Genomic DNA, 18693 nt, shown 5'->3' on the forward strand with positions numbered 1-18693 from the left:
CCTATCACTTGGTAAATGAGTGGCAAAGTGGAATTCCAATTTAAAGCTCTTCTCTATACCATCTTCTCATCAAGGAAAAGTTTAATCGTTGAATAGTTGAAACAATTAAAAAAAGTTTTTTTTTTTTTTGACATGGGTAATGGGAGAACTTTCTGCCATGGTAATTCTGAACCAGTTGGTATGTCCAGGAAAAATATCCAGAACACCAGAATACTTTGTGGGAAATTCAAGATCCTGCTTTCCTTGGTAAATTCAGGATACAAGGCAAACCTAGGGGAGTTCTGGTTAGTAATATTTACATTTTCAACGACATTACTATATCCACATTTGACTTTCCCCAGACAGTGAATTTACCAGATCTCTTTGAAACACTTCCCCAAGGAAATTCAGAACTCTGAAAAGACCCCTTCCAAGAAACCATATATCCATTGGAAGGGGATGGCGCCAACGTCTATTGCTTAAAGCAAGGCGGGCGGTCTGCTTCGATCCAAGAGTGGGTCAGGTTAAGTGACGGCAAGGCTGAAGTTCTGCTCGGGACCTCCAGTGTCGCCTCAGTTAAGGCAGAGAGAAGTTAGGCGGGGAAGAGAAGGTCCCCGCGGCTCCGAGGTGCTAGCCGCGCGGGCACCGAGTGGGCGGAGGGGACTCAGCACCTCCTCCTAGCTTGGGACCGCCTCCTCCTCGTTCGGGACGCGCGTCCGGGAAATCACCTGGAGTTCCCCGTTCTCCCCCTCCCCCCACTCCGCCCACCCTGGGCGTGAGGAGAAGAGGGAAGGGCGGGCGATCGCACTGGCTATAAAGGGCTCGGGGCCACCGCGGTTTTCCTCCGAGTCCTCCGGCTCCGCCCTTGCGCCTCCCTCGCAGCTCGGGCTGTCGCTCCTGCCCCAGCCCCACTCGACCCTCTCGGGCCTCGGCTACTCGGGCTGCGGCAAAAGATGGCGGCTAAAGCGGCTCCCGCGGCTCCCGCGGCTGGGGCCGACAGTTCCAAGGAGGTGCTGACTGCCGCCCTAGCTGACGTGCCCGAGCTGGCGCGGCTCCTCGAGATCGACCCGTACCTGAAACCCTTTGCCCAGGACTTACAACGCAGGTACTACCCGACCCCTCACGGAACCCACCAGAGCGAGTGAGCCCGCGCAAATCGCGCGGGACCAGCCTTAGGCCGCCCCCGGCCGCCGCGCACTCTGGGGTCGCCCCTCCGGGCCCGCCCCGCCCTGGGGAGGAGCCTCGGTGGGCGTGGCGTGGCGGTGACTTCGGTAACGGTGCTGTGGCTCATGCAGGTTCACACGTCCGGCCCTCACTGTAGGCGCTGGAACGCTAAGTTATTTTAAACTTCTGTTTTTATTTCTTCTCCCCTTCCTTCAGCATTATTACGCCATTGGCTACGTGCAACACTGGGGAGTCACGCAGCGCCGGTGCTGGGTTTAAGACATTTGCGTGCACCGGAGTGTTTCTGTGACCTACCCTGTGAAGAACACTCGGCGTGTGTAACTGCGCAGTTAAATTTTTCTAGTTTATTTCTTAGCAAATATCTTGAATTTATATCTCGGATTCTTTCAGGCAGACACTAAATGCTGTAGCTTTTATACTTTCCTGGTTATTACTGGTCTCCATTCCCAGGGAAGATTAACCCTGTGGTCCTGGCCACTTTTTCCTTGGTCCAACATTTGTGAGTAAACGTACCGTAACATTCGCCCACGTTTGACATTGCGGTTCTGAAGAGACAGGAAAGCTAAACTTGTAGAGGCCAATTTAGAATGCTTTGGTTTTCGCTTGTCTCCTACCGTGGTGTAGTAAATTGGATTGCCACAATTTAGTTGTGATAATTCTAGTCAGCTCAATTAAAAATGTTTTGTTAATTAAAATTTTAATCATTATAGTAAACATTTAGGGGCCAAGTACATTGTGATTTAATGGTTTCTGCCCTTTTTGCAGAGCTACTTCAGAATGAAAACTACTGACTTTACATAGCCAGTTTTTTAATAGAAAAACTCTAGCTGGTTACTGGTGTGAAGAAGCATCGGGATTAATAATAAAGGGCTGATTTGGAATAAAAAAAAAATAACAAAAATCTTGAAGTTCACGTCCTGGCATTATCACTTGTTACCTGTAGTCAATTCAATAAACCTTTTTTAAGGAACTCCTATGAGCAGAACCACTGTTGAAGGCGTTGTAGGGGATACGAAGATGAACACGCCTCATTCCAGAACTTGTATACCCTAAGTAACATGCCTCAAAGTTGTCTTCTTAAAATACTGTTCAGTTAATCAAGTGATTGTGCCATTGTATAAACGGTTTAGGAAACAGCCTTGTGAAATTGCTTTTGAAATGTTCAGTATACGCTTTTTGATTAAGAAATAGTTATGGAGCAAAATGTAATTGAAGGTGGTGGTCAGACACTTTTGAGTGCTTGTAATAATGACATTGATTTACTTATATGCTTTGTACAGGGAGGCTTAAGACATTTCTAAGAAAGTTCTGGATATGTTTTGTTTAGATTTTTTCCTTTTTTAAAAAAATGTTCACAAACTTCCCTTGTTAAATGTTTCTTTCATGTGCTTCACCTTCAACTCCATTGGGGCTGAAGCAATTATAAATCCTTTCTCAAGTTTTGTCAAAACCAACAGGGAACAAAGGCCAGAATAAAGGAATGGGGGACATTCAATGACCTTGGTAAAAGGGCTCTTCCAATGGCCTTCATGTCTCACTGTGACCTGGATTCTACTCCTGACCTTGGTTCTGAGTAATTGCCATTTTCCAGCACAGATGTTTCATTTAGGCATATCAAATAGTAATTTGGCAGCAGTAACTTCCACTGTTAGCCCTTGAAGAATAAAAAATAATTCTCCTTTATAGTATGTGTACTCATCCAGCTTTCTGTTTATTTCTAGCAACCCACCTCCGCAGTCTATCTTAAGCCTAACACAAATACACACATCCAATTAACCATTTAGGTGCAAAGTATCCCTACTAAGGAGTGAGGAAAATTAGGAGTATAACAATATAAAAGAATGGTGTTGGGGGAGGCAATTATTTCTTACTGATGGACTGTGTCATCCTTCTCTAACCATATTCTCTTTATTTGAAGTTCTATTTTGTGCTTTTGTTGTTCTTGCTTACCTTTTCTGGAACTGTAAGAATTTTGAAGGGCTGGGAGCTCATGTCCTTGCCCAAGGAAGACAACTCGTGATTTCTGAAAAAAAAAAAAAAAAAAAAGGCAACAGTTAGAGCCTGTTTTGTAAGTGGCATACCAAAATCACTATTAGACATGATTTAGAACCAGGATATTAGTAAAATTAAAAAGCCACATTTATTGGGGGGCAGTAGGCAGAAAAAAAAATATAATGGGTTTTTATTTTGTAGTGCAATAATACAATAATTTCTGGACATCTTATAGAAACTGCTGGGGAGAGAGATCCTGGAAAATTCCTTCTTAATGAAGGATGTTGAATTGAAATTAATTCTACAAATATTTATAACAGTTTAAACAGGGAAAATGATAGTGAAAGTCTGTTAATTTATCATGCTGCCTTTATTTTTATTCATGTATACCTACATGACCCCATCCCTTTCCCCCAGCTTTCACAAATACTTACAGAAGGTTTCATAGCCTCTTAACTTACCTCGTCATGACCTACAAGACTGACATGTGGGTCCTGTTTACTTTTCCAGCCTTATCTTTGGCTGCTCCTTCTCACTCTGTGCCATCTAACCAGATGTGGGGAGCTAAGTGGGGAGGGATAGCTGGGATGTCTAGGTCGCATTCTATAGACATGTTATGGTCTAGCCCTGAGTTTGACTATTCTTTTGTACATTCTGTTTTGTCTGCTAGATACAGTCTTCGCTTCTATTTTTTAAAAAATAAGTTCCTGTGCATCCCACAGATTAGTTTAGAGATATTTTGTGTGCCTTCTCTGACATCTCCTCATCCTTAGGCCTTCCTCTAGGCTGGGTAAAGGGCCCTTTGTCTGCTTCCTCTTTGCTGCCACCCTGAACCACTCCTCTCCTAAGGATAATCATCCACTGTGATGAAGGTGTCTTTCTACCCTTCTGTATACCACATTAGATAATGCCCATGGGTGGACACTGTGTCTGTCTGCTCACTGTAGTATTATCCGTTACAAGAACTGTTCTTGGCTCATAGTAAACACTTACTTTAATATTTGAATGTGTAAATGCCTGATGAAAGTCTTCCAAAACTGTATTTTTCTATTTGCCATACAAGTGTCTAGGTTCAACTCACCTTAAGCTGAAAATGTTGGGAATGCTAGGATAGATGGACAGGGAAGAAGGGTTAGTTACCAGGAGATGATAATCTGGGAAGAGAGGGATATATGCTCAGGAAATGAACTAAAGATTATCAGAGTAATGGGGATTGAATGATGTTCCCTATAAAATGCATATTGAGATTGCAATCCCTGGTTCTGTGGGTATGAAACCATTTGTACATAGGGCCTTTGATGATGTTATTAAGGTGTACCCAAACTGGGTGAGGGTGGGCCTAAATACAATGTAGCTGAAGTTCTTATGAGGAAAGGATATTGGACAAAGAAAGAGAAGCCACAGGGAGAGCCAGAAGCTGCAAGTCAGTGGAACCTGTCAGAGAAAGGAGAAGATGTCTCCATGTGCATTGCTTTGTGACAAGTGACAGAAAAGCCAAGGACCAACAATCACCTACAGCCAGTTCCAGAATGCCACAGTATTCAGGGAGAAAGCATCACCTCAGTTTTGGACTTTCCTAGCCTCAAAACTGTGAGCCAATAAATTCCCATTGTTTAAGTCAACCCATTTCTTGGTATTTGTTTTGGTAGCCATGAAACTAGAACACAGAGTAAATCAAGAAACTAGTTATTTATTAGATACTTCCTCCCATACTCCACATACCCTAAAAGTTTAACCTCTGAAGGAATATTAATTTTGGTAGAGCCTGAGGTCAAGTTGCATGCCCACGAGGTTTTGTGAGCTCGCATCAGTTAAGTATTGGAATTATAGTGAAGATCTGTACTTTGTTAGAAATCGAAACAAACATTGGTATATTCTCAAAATTGAAAAATAGTTTGGATTTGGTGTGTATCAGTGACAACATCAAAATTGATTCTTGCAGCACAGAAGTTTTACATCATAGCTGAATGAAGTACTTTTTCTCAGGGCCTACCCAAGTTGTGGGCTCTGAAGAAAATCAGATGTTAGTGATTTTAGAAGGCAGGGAAGAATTAGAAGATTATGAGTTGCACACAGTTTGCTCTTCTATACTAGGGGATTCATTTGCCCTTTGCAGTTGAGATCTATATTAATTCCAGAGTCACTCTTGAATTCTCCACAGTCATGGTCAAGGGTTTCTGACCTCTTCTCATTTTCAAAGTGCCTTAAAGTGACTCAGTGGAGCATTTTGGTTTAGTTTAGGCTCTGATGCCTGTTGCTCCACTCCTGAGAAATGAATCTTTATATGGCTCTTCTTAGAGGATTCAGCTCAGCTCCCACCAAGCTGGGTCCTAGTTAGGCAGTAAGATAATAATATAGTCCCTGTGAAATGTGTTGTAGTGTTACAATTGGTAGGTAGATCATGCTGATGTTATTTAAAAGCATACATTAACCTTCGATTACACATTTACAGGTATTAAAAGAAAACATGAAAGTGTTTTCTTTGGAGAGAATTGCTGCTGCCAGGTATCTTTCATTCCAAAGTAAGCTTATTTTTTACTAAAGAGTAGCTTCTCTTCTTGTGGAGATATCAGCTCATCAGTATATATACACCACTGTTTTGAATCCAGGATTCTTTTGTGTTTAATATCTCACAGAAGCACCCTTCTGTTTCATGGCAACAGGAACCTGGTACATTGACAAATGATAAAACTCCACATTAAGTGTACGTTACAAAGTTTACTTTCATTGATGTATTATACAGTTCCATTGCGGTTTATTTGAGTTGTTTAAGTTACAACATTACAGTGATTAACTTACAAAGCTCTACTGGTTTTTGATGTTTAAGTGATTAGAATAATTTAGATTCTAAAATTAGTTTCTTTACCTGTAAAATGGAAAAATATAGAAAGATTTATTAGAGTACTACTGAGTGACTATGTTGCAAAGTAAAAAGAGCAAGAAAGGGCTTGTATCTTGACTCTCGTAACTATTAAGTGCTTTTTGAATCCAGGGGCAAATTAATCAACCTTTATGAACCTCAGTTTTTTCCTCTGTAAAATATGGGTGTGACTTGTTTTGTGGGGATATCTTGAGGACTAGGTGTATATGTAAATAGTTATTTGATGATGATAATATTAGTAGCAAATTCCCCTTCCATCTTAAGTGTTTCCTAGAATACTCTTTTCAGAGGATTTTTATTATTGCTAGCTTCTTTAATGCTGTATTCTGAAATCAATCATCAGATAAATACCGTGACCAGAAATTGTCCACTGCTCTTCATTTTGCTAGTTAGGGGCATCTTTACTTCAGGGGTTTCCTTCTTTTTCCTAGTACTAGTGATTGTGTGAATGAGGTGAGGGAGGTGGTAATTTTTAATAATAATCTAATAGTGAAGGAAAAGAATGTGTTTAAACTTTGATCCTTAATTTGGAGAGGATATGAGAAAGAAATTGCCAGTTTACTATAAGCCGAAGGCAAGATGAATCATGGGATGTAATGAGCACAAAGCTTTCCTTTTTTGAGAGAGGTAAATACTAGCCTGCAGGAATTCAAAGTCACTTTTCTCTTGATCTTCCTGCTCTGTCTTGTCTTTTCTTTCATCTGACTGCAAAGTGCTCATATTCTTGGGCATCAAACAGCTGCAGGGATTTTCTTCCTTCTGAATGCTTGATAGTTGGAGGAATATTCATACACAGTTTACTAATAGCAAGAATAACTGAAAATAAGACTAATGTGGAAGAAGGAAATATAATTGCTTAAAGTTTGAAAATATGGGAATTAATCTAGTGGATTATGAATATAAATATATATGATATATTTAAAATCTTTAAACTTTAAAATCCTGTCCTTCCTTCTCTTTTTTTTCCCCCTCTTTTTTGGATATTGGGTGATTCGATTTTGCAATAGGATGAGTAAAACGAATGGAATAGTCACATGTGTTTTAGTAGATCCATTGCACATACACTGGGTCTTCTATCAAAAATATGATAATTAGAAGCCAACCTTACAAACATTCTTCTCATATAGATAAATTACAAGTTTTCCAAATATTCAGCAAATAAGAATTAAATATTAGTTTTACTAATGAAATCATGTTAATATCATCAATCTAGTTCATTTTCATTTTCATACATAGTAAGCACCTAGCCACAGGTTATATTTAATTATGAATAATTGCAAAATATAGCTATGCACGCTGTTCAGAAACCTGATAAAATCAGATATGCATTTAGGTACCTGTAACAGAAAATCCAACACTCCTTAAATTATCAGAAAATTCCACAGTCTGTGAGTTATAGAAATAATTCTCACAGAGAATGCAAAGGTGAGTTTTTTAGGCTTTAGTATGGAGTCATCCTTCTTAATCCTTTTGTTCTACTATCCTTAGCATATATTCTTCATTCTTATGCTTAGAAGATGGCTCAGCACATTTAGACACTACATCCATCTTCCTAAGAAGAACATGTGCCAGCTCATTATGTCCACTTTAGGCAAGCAAATGTTATTTTTTCTATAAACTCCATCTAGTTCTTTCTATTTGCATATTGTCCAGAAGAGTTCCATGGTCATCTTTAGCTGAAAGTGAGCCTGAATAATCAAAGCTTTTAGTTGCACACACATTTTCCTGACAAATGTCCTTCGTCTCATCTATCAAAATTTCCCAGGGCTCTTTCTCTTTCCTTGCTCCAAAGAGTAGACTGTGTGTGGCTAAAGATAGAAAGGCCCAGAGAGACTTATTGTTATAGTTCTTCAACTTCATATCTCTGTAAAAATCCTTCTGAGCAGAGTTCAGGCACTCCTCCTCCTCCTAAGAGAAGTGTACAACCATGTCCATGAATATTACTAATCTCTGAGCCATAGCTTTTATGTTGCTAGACCTGATGAGTTTTTTTCTGGACTCTATTCTTGGGGGAAATACAGAGGCTTTTGGCTGCCCTGGTCAAAGAAGAGATGATCTGTTCTCAGTTACCTAACCCCCTTGCTTGGGGACTCTTTCTGTGTTCTCTTTTCTTTCGTAGAAATTTTGTTCTTAAAACAAAAACAAAAGCAACAAACTATATGAGAATGTTTGAGAGGAAATCAATTTGTCAAATAACATTTTCCCACAATATCTTGGAATCATTAAAAAATTGTCAACTTTATCTTAAAGTTATTTGGAAGACAGTATTTGTGGGCTTGGGAAAAGGAGAACTAAATTAAGGGTGTCATTGATTTATGCTCAATTGTTAAAACATAAATTGTCTTTTGTTATCTAACTATATAAAAGGATTATGGGGATTTAACTTTATACTTTTCTATGTTTGTCTTTTTAAAGCTTAAGATGATATGTAACTATGGTTCCTTAGAACATACATATCTTAGACTTTCATTAATTTAGGAGTGTCAGCATGATTGAGTCTAGTGTTTTGTCTTTGACAATAGGACTAAGGGCAATTTATGGAAGAAGGTGATTCCTCTTTGATATCAGAATAGATTATTGGTGTGTGTGACATCATATTAGTTTTCTTTCCAAAGGGCTTATAGGTCTATTATATGTGATAATTCTCTTCTACTAATTGGAGATCGTGAGTAACTAATAACCTGAATTACTGTTGTATTTTAATTGTTTTAAATTCTTTTTTCTCTAGAGGAGTGGTTGTTAATCCAGGATCCTGGAGGTTCACAAATGAATTCATGTTATCATTTCCATGTTCTTGTCCCTAACCCCAGCTCTTTTTTTTCTGAATTAAAATCTTTTGATATTTTCCTTTGCTTGTTTGTTTTTTATTTTTACCTGGGGCTCTTCCATCCTGTGGACCATTTTAGTTGTCAGTACCGTTTTGGTTGTTTAAGTCCTGCTTGCTGGTGATGAGCAAGTAATGAAATTAACAAGTCTCTTTTTGCTCTACTTCCCAGTGTGACTTTTATTCAAAATAATATACTATCTGTGAAGTATTAGGTAAAACCCTCCTCACAAATACTTATGAAAAAGCCATGAAAATAAGAGGGTTATCAAAACTGAAGTTTGGTTGAAGTAGGTTTAAACTATCTTAAAAGTCAAAGAACATTAAAAAATATAGTGGAGAATGCTTATAAAATTGTGAATTAGGGAAGCGGACGTGGCTCAACTGATAGAGTGTTTGCCTTCCATGTGGAGGGTCCAGGGTTCTATACCAGGGCCTCCTGACGGGTGTGGTGAGCTGGGCTCCATGCAGTGCTGTCATGCACAAGCTGTGCCGTGCCACGCAAGGGCGCCCCCTTATAGGGGAGCCCCACACGCAAGGAATGTACCCTGCAAGGTGAGCCGCCCTGTGTGAAATAAGCGCAGTCCGCCCAGGAGTGGCACCACACACACACAGCTGATGCAGCAAGATGATGCAATAAGAAAGAGATGCAGTTTCCCGGTGCCACCTGATAGTACAAGTGGACACAGAAGAACACACAGCGAATGGACACAGAGAACAGACAATGGGAGAGAAGGGAAGAGAAATAAATAAAAATAAATCTTTACAAAAAAAATTAAGAATTATGTAACAATTAAAATTTTTTTGAGATGATTATAGACTCACAGGAAGTTGCAAAAATAGGGCAGAGAAGGCTCATGTACCCTTGAAGGCGCTTTCTCCAATGGTAACTTGTTGCAAAACCAGGAAATTGATATTGGTGCAATCTACAGATCGTATTCAGATTTCACTTTTATTCGTTTATTTGTGTGTGTGCATAGTTTTTTTGCCATTTTACTACATATATAGTCATGGAACTACCATTACAATTAAGATACAGAACTGTTCTGTCACCACAAAGAAACTCTCATGCTGCCTCTTATACTCATGTTCTCTCCCTCATTCCATCTGTAACCTTTGGCAGCCATTAATCTGTTTTCCATCTCTATAATTTTACATTTTGATAACAATATATGAATGAAATAATACTGTATATAATCCTCTGTGATTGGCTTTTTTTTTTTGTACTCTGCATAATAATACTGAAATCTATCCAAGTTGCATGTGTTAATAATTTATTCCTTTTTGTTGCTAAGTAGTATTCTGTTATATGGATTCACCATAGTTTGTTTATCCATTGTTGAAGGACATTTGGGTTGGTTCAAGTTTTGGAATATTACAAATATTAAAATAAAGCTAAGATATAAATATTTACCATATATGTAGTCATTTTAATAATTTCTGTGGGATAAATGACCAGGAGTGTGATTGTTGGGTCTGATGGTTAGTGTATGCTTAGTTTATAAGAAATTGCCAAACTATTTTCCCCACTGGCTGTACCATTTTACATTTCACGAGCAATGTATGAGAGATTCAGCTTAACTACATCCTCACAGCATTTGGTATTACTGCTGTTTTTTATGTTAGTGGTTCCAATAGGTGTGTAGTTATAAATCATCATGGCTTTAATTTGCATTTTTCTAATAAATCATTATATTGAAAAACTTTTAACATGTGATTTGTCATCTGTATATCCTCTGGTGACATGTCTATTCATGTCTTTTTCACATTTTCTAATTGGATTGTTTAATTTTTCCATTGAGTTTGAGAGTTCTGTATACTAGATTTAAGTCCTTTTTTAGATATGTAGTTTGTGAATCTTTTCTTTCAGTGTGTAGCATATCTTTTCATCTTCCTAATGGAGTTTTTCACAGAGCGAAACTTTTTAAGTTTGATGAGTCTAATTTATTGATTTTTTAAAATGGATTGTGCTTTTCTTGTCACATGGAGAACTTTTTGCTCACTCCTAGGTCCTAAAGATTTTCTTTTCTGTTTTATTTTAAAAGTGTTATAGGTTCATATTTTACAATTAAGTCTATGATCCATTTTGATTTACTTTTTGAATATAATGTGAGTTTAGGTTATTTTTATTGCCTAGGGATGTTTGATTCTTTTTTAAGACCATCAGCTAGAAAACTTGTACTGGGAAAACACCTAGCCAAAAATAAACAAGTCTTTAGTCATGTCTTATTGAATTATTTAAACAATGATGAGGGAAGCAGATTTGGCCTAATGAATAGGGTGTCTGCCTACCACATGGGAGGTCCAAGGTTTAAAGCCAGGGCTTTCTGACCGGTGTGATGAGCTGATGCGCGCAAGGAGTGCCGTGCCATGCAGGGGTGTCACCTGTGTAGGGGAGCCCCCCACACAAGGAGTGCGCCCCGTAAGGAGAGCTGCCCAGCGCGAAAAAAGTGCAGCCTGCCCAGGAATGGCATCGCACACACGGAGAGCTGATATCAGCAAGATGACGCAAGAAAAAAGACACGGAATCTGGGTGCCACTGACAAGAATATAGGCAGACATAGAAGAACACGCAGTGAATGGACGCAGAGAGCAGACAACTAGGGTGGTGGGGGTGGGGAAGGGGAGAGAAAAAAATTGTTAATTAAAAAAACAAAAAAGCAATGAGTTTTATATACAGCTGATTCTTATTATTTGTGGATTCCGTATTTGTGAATTTGCCTCCTCATTAATATTTATTTATAATACCAAAATAATACTTGTGGAGTTTTCAGTCATTTGTGGACATGTGCATAGGGGTGAAAGACTTGTGTTGTCAGATATTTCTGAGCTTGGATGAACAAGGCTATGCTCTGTCTTCTTGTTCCAGCTATTACACTATTAACACATGTCCTTGGCATAGTATTTTTAATGTTTTTTGCATTAGCATTTTTGTGTATTTTTTCTTTTTGGTGATTGCAAATTAACTACCAATGTAATGCTGAAGTGTTGGGTCTAGTGTCCCTAAGAGCAAGGAGACTGTGATATTCCTTGCAGAGAAAATACATGTGTTTGATAAGCTTTGTTCAAGGGATGGATCATAGTATTGTTGGCTGTGAGTTCATTGTTAAGGAACCATCAATGTATTTAAAGTGTCTCTGAGCAGAATCACACATAAAATAAGGTTTCGTATAATTGGTTGATGAAAATATTGTGACCAAATCATTGCAGGAACCTAACCCTGTATTTCCCCAGGAGCAATTGTTCAGAGTTTCCTAATTTAGTGTTTTTGGTGATCTTGTAGAAAATAACTACTGTAATAACTTGAATCGACTGTATATTATAGACCATTGAAGGTGGTGGGAACTAGGTAACAAACCAGTTTTCTTGGTTCTTAGATCTTATTTTAACTTTTGTTTATTCTCATAAGACAGCCAGAAAACTTTAGGAAGCAGGGGAAAAGTAATTTGTGAAATATACAGTAGTTTTTCTCAAGTAAGTACTTTGTATTGGAGTTTTTTCCTTTCAGTTTTAAATTTTCATATTTTTCTATCATATAAGTGCATTATTTTATTGATTTATATTCCAAAAAGATTTTATATGACTTGAAAATGTAGTTTTATCTTGACATTTTATTTCATTTCTCTTAGAACTTTCTCATTTGCACGTATCGTATATTCTTCTACATTATAAAAAGTATTGCTTTTAAAAATGTTTCATTCAATTTGTTTAGTCTTAAATAACTAAATTTCTTAAAATTTTGTATGTTATACTTTGATTTGTAGGAATGAATTTGTTAAATCTTAACTAATCTAATGTTAATATTTTCCAACATCAGTTGCTTTTTATCTTACTGCAATTAGCCTTTAGTATTCCAATCTTAATATTTACTTTGGTGTTTGTCAGATTTCATTTCTGTATAAATACATTAGAAATTAGGACATGTCAATTTCTAAATGGAAAGTGGTTAGATGAGCGATGAAAGTTGTTAATACATTATTTGACAATGTTTGGGAAATTCATGGATATATTGTTAAAAACCTACCTACCTTTAAACAGAAAGTAAGGCAGAACTTTTCAAGGAAAGTTTGTTTTACAGTGATCACTTTTGATGATGAGTCTGAGGCACTAAACACACAAACGTGACTTTTTGACTACGTCTCCTGATAATAAATTATCATCATCATCGTAATCTTATTTAAAATTTTATATACATTACTTTACATGAATTAGGGCCTGAGAGTCTGTATTTTTAAAAAGTTCCCAGTTATGCTGTTAAGCTTTTCCACAGACTATACTTTGAGTATCAAGGTACTTCATGGTTCCATAACTTGGTTCAAAACTGTTAGTAATAGGCTAAATTTTATTCAATAAATATTGAAGTTAGTATATATTCCAAATTTTTGAAAGTAAATAATCTTTTTATACTGATATAGTTAACCAAATTATTTAATTTTTTGAGGGTCACAATGATTTTTCTAATTTTTAGATAAATTTTTTCTAATTTGTAGATAAAAGAGGTTTTATTGTTAGTAATATCAAACTTGTTTTTTCTTACTTCTGCACTGCAAGTTTCATTTTTGCATATAGACCTTTAGGATAAGACAGAAGGTGACCACATAGAGAATTATTCCTCTACATGATATTTTAGGGTACACATAGGCATCTGAATCGTAGGTTATTTCATTCATTTATTTAGCAAACCTATTCTGAACTTCTTTGTCATAAGCACTGTGCTACGTGATAGCAGAACAACGAGTGTGACATGCTTCCAACCTGACAAAGCTCAAATGGGGAGAAGGACAAGTAAACATACTTATAGTAGATATTTATGCACAAAACTCAGTGTAAGACATGAAAGCATGCCCTGTTCTGTTAAGGAAAAAGAGACTATACAACAAAGAAAATTCATTTCAATTGCCTTAAATTCTTAGTTGTTTCTCTATAAAAGAAGGAATAAGTGTTTAAGAATATGGACAAGTCTATGAGAGTCATGTTTTGAAGAAGTCAAAGAATATGATAGCCAAGTATTAAAGCATATAATGAAAATATCATATGACCTTGTACACAGCTTTGTTGCTTTAAAGCAAAAGTTTCCTTGCAGAAATAGCTCGGTTGCAAAATGTTCTTGTGTTGCCATGTTGTGTAATAACTGAGGCTGCTAAAATAATTTATAAACCATCTCCAATAACATCTCAGTGTGTTTCTTTAAAAAAGATAAGCCCCTTTTGGAAGGGACAGTGGACTAATTTTAGAGGCAAGGAGGCAGTTCCCAAGTGAATGAGGGGGCCCATTCCTGAGTGAGTCAGATGGACATTGTGATGAGTATCACTCAGGCTAGAGGACCCTAGAAATGCGAAGAAGGGCTAAAATCCTTCCATCTGATTGTACCATAGTTTTCTACCTAGATCAGTACTATCCAATAGAATGCCTCATATGTAATGAAAAATTTCCTAGTAGCCATATTACAGAAGGTGAAAATAGATTAAATGAATTTTGATATATATTTAAATCAACATATTAAAATATTGTTTCAACATGTAATTCTTATAACAATCAAAGGTGAGGTATTTTTTCATACTGAACCTTTGAAATCTCATGTGTAGTTTTTACATTTATAGCCCAACTCATTTGAGACTAGTCACTTTTCAAGTGCTCAGTACCCACGTGTGGCTAGTGGTTACTATGTTAGACAGTGTAGGTTTAGATTATACATTTGGAAGAAGAGCTTTTACAGAAAGAGTTGGAGTGACCCCATAATGAGATTAAAAGGTGAGTATTAAAAAAAGGGAGAAAGTTTCAGTCTCTGTGGTCATGATAACAGTAGAAAGACAGAGAGATTCTGAATTTTGCCTAAAAGTGGGAATTAGCAGTATCGACTGATGACTATTTTTACACCTGAAGAGAAAATAATGAATGGTTTCCTAAATGGAAATATGGAGATTTACTAAGGATTTAATTAACTGGGGCTGAGTTGGTAGCCGTGTTTGTCCCAAATTAGTTAGCATGATCAGTCCACATTGCCCTTTTCATTTAGGTGATTCTTATTTATGTCATATTTTTGTATACTAACATGCAGTTATCTGCTCGTTAAAAAACAAAACAAAATAAAACAAAAAAACAAATCTTGGCCAGACAAGGTATATGTGGTCTTTCTTGATAAAAAGACTGAGTTCAGATGACTTCTCTTTGCTCTAATAGTGTTATACCTTTCTGGATGTGCTAACCTCACTTTGACTCAGCCCAAATAACAGCTGTTCCTAACTTCGTTGTCCCAAGAATCTCACTTATGTGCACTGACTCATTATGACTTGCATTATTCCTGAGATGGACTTTGCTTGTAAGAGAAGAGGATTGGAAGCATTGCTTCTCTATTACTCTTAAAACTGCTAACAACATTGTGGAGCTGTGTTGTGTGTGCACGCTTGCATGCACCTGTGTGTCTTGTATTTTATGTTCTTTTCTTCATAGCTTGCTTTTCTTAATTCCTCTAGGTGATAGTTTTGCAGTGTTTATACTTTTATACCTACTCAGGTTGAATAGCTAGTAGTTATGTTTGTAATACTATTTAAAGCATTACCATTTATAAGTATTTCCTCTCATTTAACTATCAGATGCTACCTATGGACTGCCTTTTCTTTTTCCTTTTCCTTTCAGTATTGTGTTTTCTGCCATGTAGCTGCTCAGTGTATGCTGAATCACTGAGCATCTCTGGGATGCTGGTGTTCTGAAATTAGGAAGAGCAGAACTGTTAGGGGACACTTTGTATTTTAGGTCTTTTCCATAGAGCATAGTATTGAGGTTTGCACTCAACCGGTGCTTTACAAATATCTGTTGACTGGGGATTTACTGCAGCTTGTTCTGAAATATTAGAAATATAGAAAAATTACTGCCACTGTTGTTGGAGGGTCCCTCGGAACACTTGAGAGTAATTCTTCTATCATGTAGTGGTCTATGGTGGGCAAAACCTCACTCACATATGGTTTAACCTTTCTCGTGTCTAATACTACTTGTGAAGAAGATTGTAATTTGTGCATTGTATTTTTATCAGGTTGCTGTTCCCAATGCAGTTAGTGTAATTTTTCATTTCCTAACCGTCCTCGGGCAATTCTGTTTAACATGCTTTTTATTTCAGAACACTTTCCTATTTTAAAAAACTTCTTTTGCCTTAGGCCCAGCATGCTTTTCCAGCCACACCAGTAGTAATTTCTATCCTTCCTGGCTTCATTCACCTTCACTGTTAAAATTCTATATGGATTTCCTAGTAATATCTTCTCTTTGTATTTTTGGCATAGTAAATGCTGGCTTGCCTTCTAACTTGTTTTTGTGGATATTACTTTGGTTCACAAAATCATCTCATTTTTATTACTAAGGGAAAGGCATTCCAAGTTTTAAGTTTGTATTTCAAATCTATTTTAGTTTTCTAGATTGTAAACTGTACTTTGTTTCCTTAGTGAATAGAATTTTAACTTTCCAACTGAGCCTTTTAAGTCATTCACAAAATTTTCTTGAACATTATTCACGCTAGAATTAAGAGACTGTTTTAATGATTAAAAGTATGATGTCCAAGTTCATTTAACAGGTAACACGTACCTTTTTAGGTGGTATCTTTAGAGTGTATGAAACAAATTACTTGCAGTGCACATTTCCTAGGAACAAGGAAGCTCACTTATGTAACCACTTTAAGTACAGCTATCAGGTTAAAAAAAAAAATTGATATAAATAATAAAGTCCATATTCCAATTTTGTCATTCGTTTAAAATGTCATTTGGGCATTTTCCCCCCATTATGAATGCTAGTCCAGGATCATGTAGTGCATCTAATTATCTCTTTAGTCTTTCTTCTTCTTTTTTAATTGTGACAACATATGTACAGCATAAGATTTCCCATCTCAGCCACTCCAACCATACAAATCCATGACATTAATCACATTCTTAATGACAGTGATGAAAGCTGGCAACCTTGTCTTGTCCCTGATGTTATTTCACTCTTTCACCATTGAATATGATACTAGCTGTGGGCTTTTTATATCTACACTTTATCATGTTGAGGAGGGTCATTTCCCCCCTGGTTTTCATAGTGTGTTTATCAAGAAAGGATTTTGTTAAATGCCATTTCTGTATCAGTTAAGGTGATTGTGTTTGTGTGTGTGTTTAAGGTGTTTTAAGGCATTTCTAAGACATGCCTTGTCTTAGGGTAAGTATTTTCTCACATAAGCTGATTTCTGCATACAATTGTGAGAAAAAATGGGGAGATTTGGTATAGTTTCCATAGAGTTGACAAGGAGAAAGGAAGAATATTTTTTTGGGTGATAGTTTGCATTTTAAATTTCATTGCTGTTCCTCTCAACTTCCATCTGTGTTGACATTTGGGAATTTTGTCATTGCTCTTTCTCAAGTGGAGTGCAAAAGCTTAAAACAGAACTTGCACTTTTAAATACAGCCAGGCTCTGTCACATAGTGATTCACTCCAGGTGTGAATACTTTTACTATTGCATTAAAAGGAAATCATACATTTTGTTGAGCTAAGTATTTGTCAAGCTTATGAACTACTGATTAGTAATAATACAGTTATTTCAGGCTGGAAATACAAAGACAAAAATTAAAATTTTAAGCACTTAATATTTTAAGGCATCTTAAGAGATGTTTGTATTAAAATGCTATTATTAATCACTATCAATTAATGATATTTTTATTTTATTTTTTGTTTTATTTCAAATTTATTTGTGCTCTTATGTTACTTTACAATTTAATTAAGGTGCAGTCATAACATAGGAAATAGTAACATTTTACATAAGGTGTACAAATAGCCAGATTGGGTGCTGTATGACTTCTTTTGGCTCTGTGTTCTCTCTTTTTTCCTTTTTTGAACTTTTTAAATCCAAGTGCATTGGTATTTTTTTTTGTGTGAGTTAGTATGTGTACATGTGATCTTGGGCTGCATATTTAGTATCCTGGACCTTCATCCACTATTCTCATTACTGACAGTTTTGGCTGATTGATTTTCTAGCTGTTAGTGTTCATGACAGATTCTATTAGGTAAACTTAGTTTTTAGATTTTAAACAAGTTTGTGTGTGTGTGTGTGTGTGTGTGCATGCCTGAGTTTTGGACACTCTTAGGCAATACAGTGGTTTGAAGCCTGTGGTAATTTCCTAATGCAGCCATGAGACTAGCGATCATTTAATAAACAATTTTGGTAATGAAGGCTACATGACTGAATTTAGGGACTGGTAGTTTTTTTAGGCCACTCAATTTATGCACTGTGAAAGGCTAAAACGTAAGTAGTGTAAGTCTCCCCAAAGTTATTACCTTAAAATTGAAAGGACTGGGACTTAAATGTTCCAGTGCCCATTCGTAGCAAGGCAGAGAAGCCTAAGTTAGAGGCAGATATAATTCATTAATTGGGTGGCATGGGAAACAATAGTGAAACTATTTTCTGAAGTTGAATTAGTTATAATGAAAATCTTTAGGAGAAAAGTAAGAATATTCCATGCAAAATTTATGTAAGCTCTTAGAAGGAAAAGATATTTTAGGACATCTACTGCATTTTAAATTTTCTTACATGAAGTAACAATAAATAAAATGCTAACTCCGTACCAAACAGATAAAAGCGGTTGTCATATCAACAATTAAGCATTCATTTCAATAATTTTTTTTTTTTAAGATTTATTTTTTATTTATTTCTCTCCCCTTCCAATTTTTTTGATGACTCGATACCATTTCTTTTCACCTTCCTCCTTGTCTAGTCATCAGAAATCTGCGGGAACGCTTAAAAAGCATAAAAGGGTACAACAAATTTATAGTAGATTTGTCCTATTGTCATTTTTCTGTGTATTCAGATGTAGCAGAATTG

At 36.7% G+C, this 18693-nt stretch overlaps 1 protein-coding gene across 1 annotated transcript in view; it reads left to right on the forward strand.

Annotated features, from left to right (window-relative positions):
- Positions 1-523: 523 nt before the first annotated feature.
- Positions 524-18693, forward strand: part of GBE1 (1,4-alpha-glucan branching enzyme 1) — a 342498-nt gene continuing 324328 nt past the window's right edge. The window contains exon 1 of the mRNA XM_058296064.1: positions 524-1084. Within this exon, the coding sequence (XP_058152047.1) occupies positions 933-1084 (152 nt within the window). The 5' untranslated portion in view covers positions 524-932. The remainder of the gene's footprint in view (positions 1085-18693) is intronic.

Source organism: Dasypus novemcinctus, chromosome 4, assembly GCF_030445035.2.
Source record: "Dasypus novemcinctus isolate mDasNov1 chromosome 4, mDasNov1.1.hap2, whole genome shotgun sequence".
NCBI classification, from domain to species: Eukaryota; Metazoa; Chordata; class Mammalia; order Cingulata; family Dasypodidae; genus Dasypus; species Dasypus novemcinctus.